This window comes from Pristiophorus japonicus, chromosome 1, assembly GCF_044704955.1.
Source record: "Pristiophorus japonicus isolate sPriJap1 chromosome 1, sPriJap1.hap1, whole genome shotgun sequence".
NCBI lineage: Eukaryota > Metazoa > Chordata > Chondrichthyes > Pristiophoridae > Pristiophorus > Pristiophorus japonicus.
Genome location: NC_091977.1, coordinates 199322011 through 199340017, shown reverse-complemented (window position 1 = coordinate 199340017; position 18007 = coordinate 199322011). Strand labels below are relative to the sequence as shown.

The window sequence follows — 18007 nt, the reverse complement described above, 5'->3', positions numbered from 1 at the left end:
TTGGCCATGGTTGGACCATTTTTCCAGTGGCGTTTTTATGCCGACATAGAAACATAGAAATTTACAGCGCAGAAGGAGGCCATTTCAGCCCATTGTGTCCATGCCGGCCAACAGCTGCACGGCCCTTGGTCAGCAGCCTTAAAGGTTACATAAACCTACGAACGTGACGGAAAGGCAAAGAGCACCCAGCTCAACCAGTCCGCCTCACACAACTGCGACACCCCTTACACTAAAACATTCTACACTCCACCCCAACTGGAGCCATGTGATCTCCTGGGAGAGGCAAAAACCAGATTAAAAACCTAGGCCAATTTAGGGAGAAAAAATCTGGGAAAATTCTTCTCCGACCCATCCAGGCGATCAAAACTAGTCCAGGAGATCATCCTGGCCGTATTCTATTCCCTGCTGTACTTGCCACGATATCTGTGCCGTCCAACGAAAGGTCATCCAGTCTAATCCCAATTACCAGCTCTAGGTCCGTAACTCTGCAGGTTGCTGCACTTCAAATGCCCATCCAACCATCTCTTAAAAGTGGTGAGAGTTTCTGCATCCACCACTCTTCCAGGCAACGAGTTCCAGATCCCCACAACACTCTGCGTAAAGAAGCCCCTCCTCAAATCCCCTCTAAACCTTCCACGAATCATCTTTAAAACTATGCCCCCTCGTAATAGACCCTTCCACCAATGGAAGTAGGCCCTTCCTATCCACTATGTCCAGGCCCCTTAATATTTTGTACACCTCAATGAGGTCTCGTCTCAACCACCTCTGTTCCAATGAGAACAAACCCAGCCAGTTTGCAGATGACACTAAGCTGGGTGGCGATGTGAGCTGTGAGGAGGATGCGAAGAGGCTGCAGGGTGACTTGGACAGGTTAGGTGAGTGGGCAAATGCATAGCTGATACAGTATAATGTGGATAAATGTGAGGTTATCCACTTTGGTGGCAAAAACATGAAGGCAGAATATTATCTGAATGGCGGCAGATTAGGAAAAGGGGAGGTGCAACGAGACCTGGGTGTCATGGTACATCAGTCATTGAAAGTTGGCATGCAGGTGCAGCAGGCGGTGGAGAAGGCAAATGGCATGTTGACCTTCATAGCTAGGGGATTTGCGTATAGGAGCAGTGAGGTCTTACTGCAGCTGCACAGGCCTTGGTGAGGCCTCACCTGGAATATTGTGTTCAGTTTTGGTTTCCTAATCTGAGGAAGGATGTTCTTGCTATTGAGGGAGTGCAGCGAAGGTTCACCAGACTGATTCCCGGGATGGCAGGACTGACATATGAGGAGAGACTGGATCGACTGGGCCTGTATTCACTGGAGTTTAGAAGAATGAGAGGGGATCTCATAGAAACATATAAAATTCTGAAGGGACTGGACAGGTTAGATGCAGGAAGAATGTTCCTGATGTTGGGGGAGTCCAGAACCAGGGGTCACAATCTAAGGATAAGGGGTAAGCCATTTAGGACTGAGATGAGGAGAAACTTCTTCACTGAGTTGTTAGCCTGTGGAATTCTCTACCGCAGAGAGTTGTTGATGCCAGTTCGTTGGATATATTCAGGAGGAAGTTGGATATGGCCCTTACGGCTAAAGGGATCAAGAGGAATGGAGAGAAAGCAGGAAAGGGGTACTGAGGTGAATGAGCAGCCATGATCTTATTGAATGGTGCTGCAGGCTCGAAGGCCGAATGGCCTACTCCTGGACCTATTTTCTATGTTTCTATTCTCCATTCCAGGCAGCATCCTAGTAAATCTCCTCCGCACACTCTCGAGTGCAATCACATCCTTCCTATAAAACAGCGACCAGAATTGCATGCAGTACGCCAGCTGTGGCCTAACCAAAGTATTATACAATTTAAGCATAACCTCCCTGCTCTTATATTCTCTGCCTCGGCCAATAAAGGCAAGCATTCTGAATGCCTTCTGAACCACCTTATCCACCTGACCTACTTTCAGGGATCTGTGGACAAACACTCCAAGGTCCCTTTGTTCATCTACACTATTAAATGGCCTACCGCTTAATGTGTATACCCTTTCCTTATTAGCCCTCCCAAAGTGCATCACCTCACACTTCTCTGAATTAAATTCCATTTGCCACTGCTCTGCCCGCCTGACCAGTAGATTGATATCCTCCTGCAGCCCATGACTTTCCTCTTCATTATCAACCACACAGCCAATTTTAGTGTCGTCTGCAAACTTCTTAATCATAACCACTATATTCAAATCGAAGTAGGTGATATGTACCAAAAAAGCAAGGGACCCAGTACTGAGCCCTGCAGAACCCCACTTCCAGTCACAAAAACATCCATCAATCATTACCCTTTGCTTCCCACCTCCAAGCCAATTTTGGATCCAACTTGCCACTTTGCCCTGTATCCCATGGGCTTTAACCTTCATGACCAGTTTACCATGTGGGACCTTAACAGCCTTGCTAATGTCCATATATACTACATCGTACGCACTACCCTCATCGACCCTTTTGGTTACCTCCTCAAAAAATTCAATCAGGTTAGTCAAACACGATATTCCCTTAACAAATCTGTGCTGACTGTCCCTAATTAATCCTTGCCTTTACAAATGTAGATTTATCCTGCCTTTCAGGATTTTTTTCCAATAATTTCCCCACCACTGAGGTTAGGCTGACGGGCCTGTAATTACTTGGCCTATCCTTTTCTCTTAAAGAAGGGTATCTCCAATCCTCCAGCACCATGCCCAGATCCAAAGACGACTGAAAAATCATGGTCAAGGCCTCTGCTATTTGCTCTTACTTCGCTCAACAGCCTGAGATGCATTTCATCCGGGCCTGCATATGGAATGTATATTTGATGTAAATTATGAATTTTTAAAAATATTTGCCATTGCTTATCCATTGTCATATTATTTAGTCTAATTTTGCAACCTACCTGAGCCAACTTGCCCCTCGAACCTACGTAGTTTGCTTTGTTGAGATTTAAGACCCTAGTTTCGGATATAAATAAATCGCTCGCAAAGCTCTTTAAAATTCTATCATATTCTGATCATTGCATCCCAGAGACTCGTTTATTACAAGGTTATTAATTAACCCTGTCTCATTGCGTAAAGGTAGATCTAAAATAGCCTGTTCCTTAATTGATTCCTAAACATACTCCTCCAGAAAACTACCTGGAATGCATTCTAGAAACCCATCCTCTGCACTATTACTGGAAGTTTGGTTTGCCCAGTCTATATGAAAATTAAAGTCCCCCATGATTACTGTACAACCCTTGTTATTTGCACCTCCAATTTCTTGAATTATACTGTGCTTGACGACTACTGTTAACGGGCCTATAAACTACTCCCACCAGTGTTTACTACCCCTTTTTCTTTCCGAGCTCCACCCAAAGTGATTGTACATCTTGGTTTTCTGCGTTAAGGTCCTTTCTCTGCACTATCTTTATCCCACCCTTGTTATCAGGACTACCCTCTTCCACCTCTCCCCTTTTCCATTCTGCCCATCTCTTCTAAAAGTCATGTATCCTAGAATATTTAGTTCCCAACCTTGGTCACTCTGCAACCACATCTACGTAATGGCTGTTCAATCAAATCCATTTATTTCTATCTGTTCTATTAATTCATCTATTTTGTTGTGAATGCTTCACGCATTCAGATATAGCGTATTTAGCTTTAACTTTTTTATATTTTTCCCTGATGTCACCATAGTCACTGATGTCCTATTAGTTTTGTTCGGCTGTCTGTCCTTTCCTGACCCACTCTGCTTGCTTTTACCCTAAATCACTACTTGGCTCTACAGCCTTGACATTTCTCATTGTTTTTGAATTTATCCTTTCCTGAGTCTGCCTACACCCTCCACTTCATTAGTTTAAAGCTTTATCTGCTGCCCTAGTTATTCGATTTGCCGGGACGCTGGTCCCAACTTAATTTAAGTGGAGCCTGTTCTGAGACAACAGAATCTTTTCCCCAGCACTGGTGTCAATGCCCCATGAATTGAAATTCCTGCCTCCCACGCCATTCTTTCAGCCACGCATATAACCTTCTAATCTGCTTGTCCCTATGCCAATTTGTGCATGGCTCAGGTAAAAATCCAGAGATTACTATCTTTGAGATTCTGTGTTTTAATTTGGATCCTAGCTCCTCAAACTGTCATTCATTCCTACGATGACCATGACAACTGGATCCTTTCCCCTCCCATTCCAAGTTCTTCTCCAGTCACGAGGAGAGACCCTTGACCTTAGCACCGGGCAGGCAACACAGTCATTGGAACTCGTCCTGCAGAGAACACTATCTACCCCTGACTATACTGCCCCCTACCACTATTGCATTCCTTTTCACTCCTCCAAGTTGTATAGCTTCTTTTACCATGCTGGCATAGTCAGTTTGCTCATCCACCCTGCAGATTTTGCCCTCATCCACACAAACAGCAAGAATCTCATGACTGTTGAATATGGGCAAAGGCCGAGGTTCCTCCAGTACTGCACTTGGGGTCCCCTTACTTGCCTGAGTCACAGTCACACCCTCCTGTAACCAGACCTATACCACTACCAAACTTAAGGGGTGCGACTGCCTCCTGGATCAAACTGTCCAGGAAACTTTCTATGTCGCTGATGCCCTGCAATGTTTACCACAGACTCCAGTTGAACAACTAAGCTGAAGTTCCTCGAGATGCAGACACTTGGTGCAGACATGGTCGTCCGGGATCACGATTATCTCCACAAACTCCCACATGCTGCAGTTGTGGCACACAACCTGCACTGCCATCCCGATATAAGCATGGTTTATTTATTTAATTAATTAAAGTTTATGTATTTAATTAATTTAGCTTATAGTTTTTTTTAACTAATTACTTGATCTAGTTTAAAGTACAGGTAGATTAAATTCAACATTTACCTGTAACACACAGCATTACAAGTATTGGAGACAAAAAGCAGCACCTTCTTCCCCTCTGCACCGAATTCCCACTCTCTCTCATTCCCAACTTTTACATTCTGTCGGGCAGTTTCTCGTAACCGTTGACTACAGTTGATTTTACAGTTTTTAAACTTCCAAGTTAAATTCGAAATGTTAAATTAAATTTCAGTTTTTACACCCAATACTCGCCCAGTACTTACCAGAGACTTCCATGCTTACAAATGGGGGTTGATTAAAATAGCATGCCGCTTTGCAAGCTCGCAGGGCCTTGCTACTGATTCCTGTAGATTAGAATTGTTAATGCCCTGTGTTTGGCTGATAGTGTGGTTTAATGCTCCAGCTATATAACACTATTTTGAGAGGTGATTTCTGGTTGTTTTGGATAAGAGTAGTGAATTGTGACAATTTTTGGTCTGCTTATGGACTTCATTGTACATGATTCTGTGCAATGTGTAAGTGTTTCAAGTCTAAGTAGCTAGTGTAATTTATGTTAGTTTATTTAAAAACTTTAGGTTTGCTTCATTGTATTTGGAACTAGTGAAGTATTAAAAAGTAGTAAGCCATTTTATTACGTTTCTGGCAAAAATGGCTATGAAGCACGCTTAATTGATTTTGATCATTTGAACTTTTTTATAAAACTTCACGCAAGCTCACAAGTCGGACGAAAGAAACCTTTTAAAAGTCATGTATTGTACTTACTTTCAAAGGGATTAAGTTTCTTTAAACTATGAATTATTTTCAAAGTTAAATGCATTGGCTGAAGTTATATTACAGGTAGCTGATTCTTGCTCATTTCTAGCAGCACAAGTCTTTTTCGAGGACTTTATTTGGTGCTTCTAAATAGAAACATAGAAAATAGGTGCAGGAGTCGGCCATTCGGCCCTTTGAGCCTGCACCACCATTCAATAAGATCATGGCTGATCATTCCCTCAGTACCCCTTTCCTGCTTTCTCTCCATACCCCTTGATCCCTTTCGCCGTAAGGGCCATATCTAACACCATCTTAATGCCAGTTCATTGGATATATTCAACAACAACTCTGCGGTAGGGAATTCCACAGGTGAACAACTGAGTGAAGAAGTTTCTCCTCATCTCAGTCCTAAATGGCCTACCCTTTATCCCAAGACTGTGTCCCCTGGTTCTGGACTTCCCCAACATCGGGAACATTCTTCCCGCATCTAACCTGTCCAGTCCCGTCAGAATCTTGTAAGTTTCTATGAGAACCCCTCTCATCCTTCTAAACTTCAGTGCATAAAGGCCCAGTTGATCCAGTCTCTCCTCATATGTCAGTCCCGCCATCCCAGGAATCAGTCTGGTGAACCTTCGCTGCACTCCCTCAATAGCAAGAATGTCCTTCCTCCGATTAGGAGACCAAAACTGAACACAATATTCCAGGTGAGGTCTCACCAAGGCCCTGTACAACTGCAGTAAGACCTTCCTGCTCCTATACTCAAATTCCCTAGCTATGAAGGCCAACATACCATTTGCCGCCTTCACTGCCTGCTGTACCTGCATGCCAACTTTCAATGACTGATGAACTATGACACCAGGTCTCGTTGCACCTTCCCCTTTCCTAATCTGCCGCCATTTAGATAATAATCTGTCTGTTTTTACCCCCAAAGTGGATAACCTCTCATTTATCCACATTATACTGCATCGGCCATGCCTTTGCCCACTCACCTAACCTGTCCAAGTCACCCTGCAGCCTTTCAGCATCCTCCACAACTCTCACCGCCACCCAGTTTAGTGTCATCTGCAAACTTGGAAATATTACACTCAATTCCTTCTTCTAAATCATTAATATATATTGTAAAGAGCTGGGATCCCAGCACTGAGCCCTGCGGCACTCCACTAGTCATTGCCTGCCATTCTGAAAAGGACCCTTTTATCCCGACTCTCTGCTTCCTGTCTGCCAACCAGTTCTCTATCCACGTCAGTACATTACCCTCCAATACCATGTGCTTTGATTTTGCACACCAATCTCTTGTGTGGGACCTTGTCAAAAGCCTTTTGAAAGTCCAAATACACCACAGCCACTGGTTCTCCCTTGTCCACTCTGCTAGTTACATCCTCAAAAAATTCCAGAAGATTCGTCAAGCATGATTTCCCTTTCAAAAATCCATGCTGACTTGGACTGATCCTGTCACTGCTTTCCAAATGCGCTGCTACTTCAACTTTAATAATTGATTCCAACATTTTCCCCACTACTGATGTCAGGCTAACTGGTCTATAATTACCCGTTTTCTCTCTCCCTCCTTTTTTCAACAGTGGTGTTACATTAGCTACCCTCCAGTCCATAGGAACTGATCCAGAGTCGGTTGACTGTTGGAAAATGATGACCAATGCATCCACTATTTCTAGGGTCACTTCCTTAAGTACTCTGGGATGCAGACGATCAGGCCCTGGGGATTTATCGGCCTTCAATCCCATCAATTTCCCTAACAGTTTCCCGCTTTATAAGGATATCTTTCAGTTCCTCCTTCACTAGACCCTCGGTCCCCTAGTATTTCCGGAAGGTTATTTGTGTCTTCCTTTGTGAAGACAGAACCAAAGTATTTGTTTAACTGGTCCGCCATTTCTTTGTTCCCCATTATAAATTCACATGAATCTGACTGCAACGGACCTACTTTTGTTTTCACTAATCTTTTTCTCTTCACATATTTATAGAAGCTTTTGCAGTCAGTTTTTATGTTCCCAGCAAGCTTCCTCTCATACCCTATTTTCCCCCTCCTAATTAAACCCTTTGTCCCCCTCTGCTGCATTACAAAATTCTCCCAGTCATCAGGTTTGCTGCTGCTTCTGGCCAATTTATATGCCTCTTCCTTGGATTTAACACTATCCTTAATTTCCCTTGTTAGCCACGGTTGAGCCACCTTCCCTGTTTTATTTTTACTCCAGATAGTGATGTACAATTGAAGTTTATCCATGTGATCTTTAAATATTTGCCATTGCCTATCCACTGTCAACCCTTCAAGTATCACTCGCCAGTCTATTCTAGCCAATTCATGTCTCATACCATCAAAGTTACCTTTCCCCAAGTTCAGGACCCTAGTCTCTGAATTAACTGTGTCACTCTCCATCTTAATAAAGAATTCTACCCTATTATGGTCACACTTCCCCAAGGGGCCTCGTACAACAAGATTGCTAATTAATCCTCTCTCATTACACATCACCCAGTCTAGGATGGCCAGCCCACGAGTTGGTTCCTCAACATATTGGTCTAGAAAACCATCCCTAATACACTCCAGGAAATCCTCCTCCACCGCATTGCTACCTGTTTGGTTAGTCCAGTCAATATGTAGATTAAAGTCGCCCATGATAACTACTGTACCTTTATTGCATGCATCCCTAATTTCTTGTTTGATGCTGTCCCCATCCTCATGACTACTGTTTGGTGGTCTGTACACAACTCCCACTAGCGTTTTCTGCCCTTTGGTATTCCGTAGCTCCACCCATACAGATTCCATATAATCCAAGCTAATGTCCTTCCTTACTGTTGCGTTAAATTCCTCTTTAACCAGCAACACCACCCCACCTCCTTTTCCTTTCTGTCTATCCTTCCTAAATGTTGAATACCCCTGGATGTTGAGTTCCCAGCCTTGGTCACTCTGGAGCCATGTCTCTGTGATGCCAATTATATCATATCCGTTAACTGCTGTCTGTGCAGTTAATTCGTCCACCTTATTCCAAATACTCCTCGCATTGAGGCACAGAGCCTTCAGGCTTGTCTTTGTAACATCCTTTGTCCCTTGAGAATTTTGCTGTAATGTGGCCCTTTTTGCTTTTTGCCTTGGGTTTCTCTGCCCTCCACTTTTACTTTTCTTCTTTCTATCTTTTGCTTCAGCCGCCATTCTACTTTCCTCTGTCTCCCTGCATACATTCCCATCCCCCTGCCATATTCGTTTAACCCCTCCCCAACAGCACTTGCAAACAACCCCCCGTCGGACATTGGTTCCGGCCCTGCCCAGGTGCAGACTGTCCGGTTAGTACTGGCTCCACCTCCCCCAGAACCGGTTCCAATGTCCCAGGAATTTGAATCTCTCCCCTCCCTTCACCACTCCTCAAGCCACGTATTCATCTGAGCTATCCTGCGATTCCTACTCTGACTAGCACATGGCACTGGTAGTAAACCTGAGATTACTTCTGAGGCCCTACTTTTTAATTTAACTCCTAGCTCCTTAAATGCGTCTTGTAGGACCTCATCCCATTTTTTACCTGTGTGCACCATAACAACTGGCTGTTTACCCTCCCCCTTCAAAATGTCCTGCACTCACTCCGAGACATTCTTGACCCTTGCACCAGGGAGGCAACATACCATCCTGGAGTCTCGGTTACAGCCGCAGAAACATCTTGTCTGTTCCCCTTACAATAGAATCCCCTACCACTAGAGCGCGCGCTCTCTTTTCCTGCCCTCCTGTGCAGCAGAGCCATCCACGGTGCCATGTGCTTGGCTGCTGCTGCTCTCCCCTGATGAGTTATCCCCCTCAACAGTACTCAAAGCAGTGTACCTGTTTTTCAGGGGGATGACAGCAGGGGACCACTGCACTACCTTCCTTCCACTGCTCTACCTTCCTTCCACTGCTCTTCCTGTTGGTCACCCATCCCCTATCTGGTTGTGTAACCTTTACCTGCGGTAAGACCAACTCACTAAATGTGCTATTCACGTCATTCTCAGCATTGTGGATGCTCCAGAGTGAATCCACTCGCAGCTCCAGTGCTGCAATGTGGTCTGTCAGAAGCTGCAGCCGGATACACTTCCCACATATGTAGTCGTCAGGAACACTGGAAGCGTCCCTGACTTCCCACATAGTACAGGAGGAGCTTAACACGTGTCCGAGCTCTTCTGCCATGACTTAACCCCTAGATTAACTTAATTTGGCAATAACAAAGCTAAAGGTTACTTACTGATAAAGAAAAGAAAAAGAATAAACTACTCACCAATCACTTACTCCCTTGGCTGTGACGTCACCTTTCGATTTCTTTCTACTTTTTTGCCTTCTCTCCCTGCAGCAGCTGCACCAGCTGGCCTTTGTAGGCCGCTCCAATGTCCCCGAACTTCTTGCTGTGACGTCACACTTCGTTTTCTTTTCCTCCCAGGTTGGGGAGTCAGCACTGGTGGGGAAAACAAGACAAAGCAACACCTCCCACTCCCACTTGCCGAACTCTCCCACTTACCAAACTCTTAACTTTGCACTCTGACCTGCTGCTGCACTCTGAGCAAGACTGCACCAAGCCCCCTCTTTATGCTGTTCCTTACTGACTTCACCACTGGCCTGTTTTGGGAACCAGTTTTTACTAGCTGTCCAATTAACTAAGCTAGCTTGCTCGTTTGTCTCTGCTTAAACCTACAAGAATCCTATCTGTATAATATTGCAGTTTTACTTAAACTTGCAATCTTATTTTCTTAATAGCAATACAAAATTATTGTAATCTCATTGTAATAACTCTGACAATAGATCACATTACATCAATGCACATTGTATTAAAATTGTTATAGTTATATAAGTTCTTCCCTTGCAGATCTGCATATTGTTCGTCTTAAATTAACTGGGGGCAGCAGGTCAATTTGAGTTAGTTTTTTCTTCCTATGCCAAAACCTAGCTTTGAGAGATTTCTTCCTTGATGATCTGGTTAAGGTTAAGAACTGGCCATGAAGAAAATTTAATCGAAACCAGAATGCTAGCACCACGTGGTGATGGGTATTAATAAGCCAATGTGCTGAGAGTCTGGAGAGATTTCTCTCCACAGATGCTGCCTGACCCGCTGAGATTTCCAGCATTCTCTTGTTTTTATTTCAGATTCCAGCATCTGCAGTATTTTGCTTTTGTGCTGAGAGTCTTGTGACTCTGGATTGATGAAAACTGATCATAGATGCAAGAGTTAATTTAAAAGTAGCTCTGAACTTGTGTTCATGCAGCCTTTTGAGCGGGAGTGTTTTTTTAACCTTTTTGAGCTAATGCCCATCCTTATATTCAAGCACAGATCAGTTTACTAATTTTTCATACATTTTTTATTGTACCATGTGCTGCTCATGTGATCTCTAATTGAAATGCTTTTTCACTTGGTCCGAGTACTTGTTGGGCCACCTTGAATTTACTTTGACCAAGAATATCTGCCCTGACATTGATTTGTTTCACTCTGGAGACTGCTCAATTGCCAAGACTGATGTACACAGTAAAATTATATTATGGGTCTGCGTTTATAAGATCCTGAGAAAGAATTAAATTATTTTACTTAATATAGTAGTTTGAAATTGCATGTGACTGCTTCTGCAGGTCTACAGTTGTGAAAATGCTATTTAAGGAACTATATAATTTGTGTGGAATACAGTACTAATTTCTTGCTTCTGGAGCAATGTTGCTTTCACAAAGTATGAGGAAATATTGTATATTTGTTGGTCATCTCATCTGCATGCTCTTACATTAATCCAGTTCAGTTCTCATGATTTGTCAATCTTCTCCACAGCCCCATGAGTTTGATGAATGTCGCTTTGATATTAGTGTGAATGACAGTGTGTGGTACCTTCGTGCTCAAGACCCGGACCATCGACAGCAATGGATAGAGGCTATTGAACAACACAAGGTAAAATGTGAATTTACAAGTAGATGTAATGCTTGAATTAAAAAAAAAATCTGTGAAACACTCATATACATCATATTTTGTTCAGTCCTGTGGTAATTGTGGGTTTCTTAATTTTATTTCTGTGTTCAAGGGACTGAAGTATAATGTCAATTCTGAACACATTTCAACAGCTCAAAATCTGACACAAAATTTAGTGAAACACGCCTGACAAGTTGAATTTTTAATTTACCCATGAAAACTTTGAAGGCACTCGAATGGTGACAGTCCTTCTGATTATTTAGTGAGAAATTTTTGAGTCTTGATATAAATTGTTGTGTGATCCTTTACTGTATGGAACTGGGTGCCTTTTAAAATACCATTTGCATAAGAAAGATTATGATAGTAAAGAAATAGACAATAAGTGGAAGCCAAGTTGGGGAGAGGGAAGAAGTGGAAAACAAGATGACTAAAAGGAGACTACAAAGGTATGAGGGCAGAGTTGGCTAAAGTGGACTAGGAAAATAGACAAAAGAATGGGATGGTTCATGAGCATTGGCAGACATTTAAGGAGATATTTCATAACCTCCAACAGAAATATATCCCAATGCGAGGGAAAGACTAAGAGAAGGGATAACCATCCGTGGTTCACTAAGGAAATAAGGGAGAGAATCAAACTGAAAATATAGGCATACAATATGGCCAAGACTAGTGGGAGGCCAGAGGATTGGGAAATTTTTAAAAGCCAGCAGAGAACGACTAAAAAAAAAGATTGATCGGGAAGATAGATTATGAAAGTAAACTAGCACGAAAGATTAAAAACAGCAAGAGTTTCTACAGGTACATAAAAAGGAAAAGAGTGGCTAAAGTAAATGTTGGTCTCCTGGAGGATGAGACTGGGGAATTAATAATGGAGAACAGGGAATGGCAGACGTTGAACAAATAGTTTGTATTGATCTTCATGGTAGAAGACACTTCGGCCCCAAGTTTCCACATGATTTGCTCCTGATTTTTAGGAGCAACTGGTGTAGAACGGAGTATCTTCGAAATCGGAATTCTCTGGCATTTAGTTTGCTCCAGTTCTAGTCAGTTAGAACAGTTTCACTTTGGAACAGAATTTTTTTTTCAAAAGTGGGCGTGTCCGGCCACTTATGCCTGTTTTCAAAGTTTCGTCAGTGAAAACTTACTCCAAACTAACTTAGAATGGAGTAAGTGAAGATTTTTGTACGCTCGAAAAAACCTTGTCGACACTTGAGAAAATCAGGCGTAGGTTACAAATTAGGCGTAGGGAACGAGGAGGAGGGGGGGGGAAGGGAAGTCATTAAATTCTACAATCAATCCTTAGTTATACTTGTATAAATATTATACAAATAAATCCAACCTGAATAAAAATTTATAAGCAAAGAAAAGATTAAATAAACCATGTTCCTACCTGTGTGAAATAGCACCAGCCTTAGAGCTGCTGTGCTTCAGGCAGGCCTTTCATGTTGAAGACAGGCAGGGGTGTGGCGTCAGTGTCTCGACGGCAGCGGCAGCAAGCTTCGAGCTGAGCTGCAGTGCTTGAGGCAGGCCTTCATTCTCTTCGTGGCTGGCCGCGAAGAAGCAACACCGGACGGACCCGAGGCCATTCGGCCATGAGATATCAGCGGCGTCAGTGGCTGGCCGGCAGCCGAAGAATCAACACCTGACACTCGCAGCTCTTTATGGTGCTTGAGGCCATTCGGCCACGCTTTAGGGGCGGCGTCAGTGGCTCGACGGCAGCCGAAGATACAGCAGCAGCCTTCGAGCTGTGAGGGGGACTGAGGCCATTTGGACAGGGAGAGGCAGCCACATCGACAGTTTTACATTTAAATTTGCAGAATGGGTGTTGCATTGTCAACACCATGTATTATGCAATGGTTTGCCATCAATTCACTGCACAGGAGAGAGTTGATTAGAGCTCACCGCACCAGGAACGTCGTAGCCCGTAGGTTGATGGGCAGGAGACCTTACCCACGTCGACAATATAGAACCATGCGCTCGTACCTGGACATGAGCGAGGCTGATTGTGTGAAAAGGCTGCGTTTTCGCAGAGAAGTTGTCAGAGATCTGTGATATGGTGAGAGCAGATTTGCAGTCCAGAAGCAGAAGGACAACTGCCTTATCTGTTGAAGTGAAGGTAACAGCTGCACTTTCTTTCTATGCCTCGGGATCGTTTCAGGCTACAACTGGAGATGTGTGTGCCATCTCTCAACGTGCAATACATGCCTGTGTTTACCAGGTCACGGCTGCACTTTATGCGCAAAGGAATGACTTCATCAATTTCCCAATGACCGCACAAGCGATCCATGAGAGGGCTGTGGGCTTCTTCAGGATTGCCGGCTTCCCAAAGATACAGGGTTGCATTGATTGTACCCACATAGCCTTGCGAGCACCTGTGGAGGAATCTGAGCAGTACCAAAATAGGAAAGGTTTCCACTCGATCAATGTGTAGCTCGTGTGTGACGACAAGCAGCGTATCATGTCAGTCGATGCGAGATACCCTGGCAGCACCCACGATGCGTTCATCCTACGCGACAGCGTTCTATCTGACATGTTTGAGCAGCAGCCAGAAGGGCAGAGCTGGCTACTGGGAGACAAAGGGTACGGCCTGACCACCTGGCTCATGACGCCCATATGCGTGACACGGACAGAAGCTGACCGTCAATACAACATGGCGCACAGCATCATTGAGAGGACCATTGGCATATTGAAACAGCGATTCCGATGCCTGGACCATTCCGGAGGACAGCTGCTATACTCTCCTCAGATTGTCGGTCACTTCACTGTTGTGTGCTGCATGCTTCATAACTTAGCCATCATGAGACAGCAGGAGCTGGGAGTGGAACCCGAAGATCGACGTGAGGGTCCAGTGCATGATGATAGTATTACGGAAGACCAGGATGTGGATGATAACGACAATCAGGAAAGCATGCAAGTGCCTGATGCCGAAGCACAAGGTCGGAGGAGGGCCATCCATCGTGCCCCTTTAACGATTGCTCGAGACTTGCGCCAGCAGCTCATCCGTGAACACTTCAACTACTGATGCCTGAGGGCTCTGCGACCACTTTTGCATATGGACATGTTTATTCTTTGCAGTTGTTCCTACGTGTATTGTGTTAATGGAACATGAAACAGTTTTAATGAAAAAATATTTTATTGAAAAGTTAACGTCACTGTAATAAAATATTTGTTGTATCAAACTATACTTTTTAATATGACTCTAAGATCACTTATAAACTTGTAAAGTTACAAAACACTTTGTGAAAAATTTTACACTCTGAAGAACACTTAAACTTCAGGATCACTTTTTAGGTGCAAAATTAAATAATTTACAGAATGTGAGAGCATTTACACTATAAGATCACTTGAAAACCCTGAGATCACTTATGTTGTAAAGTTACAAAACTTACAAAACAATTTCAATTTGAAAAACGCTACTACAGCTACATCAAGAACAAGAACAAAAGCAGCAAAGAAAGGCTGCAACCATGTCTCATCCATATCTCAGTGAATGTTCACTTCCTCATGGGGGTGTCATTTGATTGGCTGGGCTGTGTGCCCTTGCAGCAGCTACCTCAACCAGGCCCACCCTGACGGCCTGTGCCGACACTTGCATGCCCTCCCTGATGGCCTGTGCTGTCATTTGCATGCCCTCCCTGACGGCCTGTGCCGTCGATTGCACTACCTCGGACATTCCCACCCGAAGTTCCCGTGTCATTACTGCTATTTCTCCCGTCAGGACCGTCAACTCTTCACCTACTGCACTGACGCCACCGATGAGTGATCGGGTAAGCTCATTGGCCTCCATACCCAGTGCCACAACCTGAGTCACATCTGTTGCACGCTGCATCTCAGGAGGGCGTGTCTCCAATCTCCATCTCCTCCTCTGCCTGGGTCTTCCTTATGGCACCACTACACTGGGAGGCGTGGGCTGGGACTGTGGGACGCTCTGTGTTGCAGACAGCAGAACTGGAGGGAGAGGCTCGGGCTGGAACGGTAGGACGCTCGGTGTTCCAGACGACAGCACTCGAGTGCGAGCCGTGGGCTGGGATGTTGGACGAATGGTATCATGATATCAGCAGCAACACTGGGACCCGAAGCGTCGGAATCAAAACCATAGTAGGTGGAACCAGAACCTATGCGAGAGGGAGGCGCAGGCTCGGATGGTAGTGCACTGACTGTAGAATGCTGCATTATACCAGCAGCACCACTGGGACCCGCAACATTGGAAGCGAAACCATGGAAGGTGGAACCAAGACCTATGCTCGGGGTTGAAACTCTGATGCCCCTTGATGGGGGCTCATATAAACATTGAATTGGAAGCTCTCCCCTGCAGACATTTCAGTCATCGCTGCCATCATCCAGTCTGGATCGTCCGCAGCTGGTTGTACTGGTTCTTGTTCTGTACCCTCAGGATCATCATCTATCATATATCATATCATCTATCATATATCATCTATCATATCGTCCGTCCACCGCAAGGGAGGGGGCCGGATGGGTGGCATGAGTACTCTCACACATAGCAGGCCAGGCAGCAGGTCGATCTAAAGGGCCACGATGCATTTTCAGGACTTACCCTCTTCCTCGCGTGCGGGCCCAGCTTGTGCTGTACCGATTGCTTTTCTCCATGTACGACGCATCATAGCAGCTACCCTTTGCTCCAAGGGTGTCAGTGGATGCAGATTGGGCACGCCTCCTCCTGAACGAGTTGCCTCCCTTTTGTTGTGGGCCAATTTCTTCTGCAAAGAGTAAAATATTACTTTTTAGTGTGTCAGTCTGCAAGGTGGGACACACAGATAGCCAGGTTACAATTACGATTAAATTAAAAATGGGAAATATTACTTACACTAACTACTTGACCAAGGTCGTGCCATTTCTTTTTACACTGACTTCCAGATCTCCTGGTATGCACCACTGCGCAGCAATCTTCTGCAACTTTCTTCTTTTCTTTTGGTGGCACTTTTATGCGATCTCTGTTGCTGGTATCTAGCTCCTGCCATCTCTGCTCAATTACGTTGACTAATATCTCCACTTCCTCATGCAAGAAATTCTTTGTTCTTGGTGAACGTTGATCCATTGCAAAGTTGAATTGGCACTCTTATTTCTCCAAACACACAGTCCTTAATTTGCATGCACCAATGCAGCACCGGTTCTGCAAGTTTAGCAGTGAAAAGCTGAACTCACTGGTTTCAGCAGGTGATTTATTCAGCAGTGTTGCTAAAAGCACTCACACACAGAAATATCAAAAAAAATTAAATTACAAGCCTTTGCAGGGGTCCAAGAAACATCTTCACTTTTTCTGCAGTCCTTTTAAAAATGGCCGAGTGCCAATGTTTGTGAGAGACTGCGCATGCGCGCACACTCCAACGCGCATGCGCAGGGTTGCCGGCACCACGAAGGCTAATTTAAATTGTACCCGCCCCCTGCTGCGAAAATCGGCGCGAGTGTTCGGCTCCGCCCCCTGCTGCGAAGAGCGCGCTGCGCCAAGCAGACATCGAGCTCCAAGGAGCTCGAGAATATCGGACTTTTTTTTAGGCGCAGTTTTCGGCACGGAAAACAGGCGCCCAGCTCAGAGGTGCGCCGTTTTCGCCGCGGGACGAAACTTGGGGCCTAAGAACCTCCCAATAGTGGATGATCAAGGGGCTATCGGTCGGGAGGAACTTAATACAATCACTATCACTAATGAAATAGTGGGTCTAAAGGTGGACTGGTCCCCTGGACCGAGGGTCTTTATAAAAAAAAAAGTGGCTGCAGAGATAGTGGATGCATTGGTTGTCATCTACTAAAATTCCCTGGCTTCTAGGGCGGTCCCAGCAGATTGGAAAATCGCAAATATAATGCCCAATTTAAAAAAAGAGGCAGACAAAAAACAGGAAACTGGTCTATAGTTAGCCTAACATCTGTTGTTGGGAAAATGCTGGAGTCCATTATTAAGGAAGCAGTAGCGGGATGTTTGGAAAAGCATGATTCAATCAAGCAGAGTCGGCATGGTTTTATGAAAGGGAAGTCATGTTTGACAAATTTGCTAGAGTTCTTTAAGGATGTAATGAGCAGGGTGGATAAGGGGGAACCAGTGGATGTGGTGTATTTGGATTTCCAGAAGGCATTCGATAAGGTGCCATATAAGAGGTTACTGCACAAGATAAAAGCTCACGGGGTTGGGGGTAATATATTAGCATGGATAGAGGATTGGTTAACTAACAGAAAACAGAGTTGGGATAAATGGGTCATTTTCTGATTGGCAAACAGTGACGATTGGGGTGCCGCAGGAATTGGTGCTGGGTCTTCAACTATTTACAATCTATATTAATGACTTGGATGAAGGGACCGAGTGTAATGTAGCCAAATTTAATACAAAGATGGGTGAGAAAGCAAATTGTGAGGAGGACGTGCACAATCTGAAAAGGGATATAGACAGGCTCAGTGAGCGGGCAAAAATTTGGCAAATGGAGTTTCATGTGGGAAAATGTGAGATTATTCACTTTGGCAGAAATAATAGAAAAGCAAATTATAATTTAAATGGATAAAAATTACAAAATGCTGCAGTGCAGA

The 18007-nt window shown here is 44.4% G+C and overlaps 1 protein-coding gene across 7 annotated transcripts in view; it reads left to right on the top strand.

Annotated features, from left to right (window-relative positions):
• Positions 1–18007, top strand: part of LOC139268010 (ceramide transfer protein) — a 188789-nt gene that overhangs the window by 65782 nt on the left and 105000 nt on the right. For all 7 annotated transcript variants that reach the window (XM_070886009.1, XM_070886026.1, XM_070886003.1 and 4 more), the window contains exon 3: positions 11342–11458. In XM_070886009.1, coding sequence (XP_070742110.1) covers positions 11342–11458 — 117 coding nt within the window. The remainder of the gene's footprint in view (positions 1–11341; positions 11459–18007) is intronic.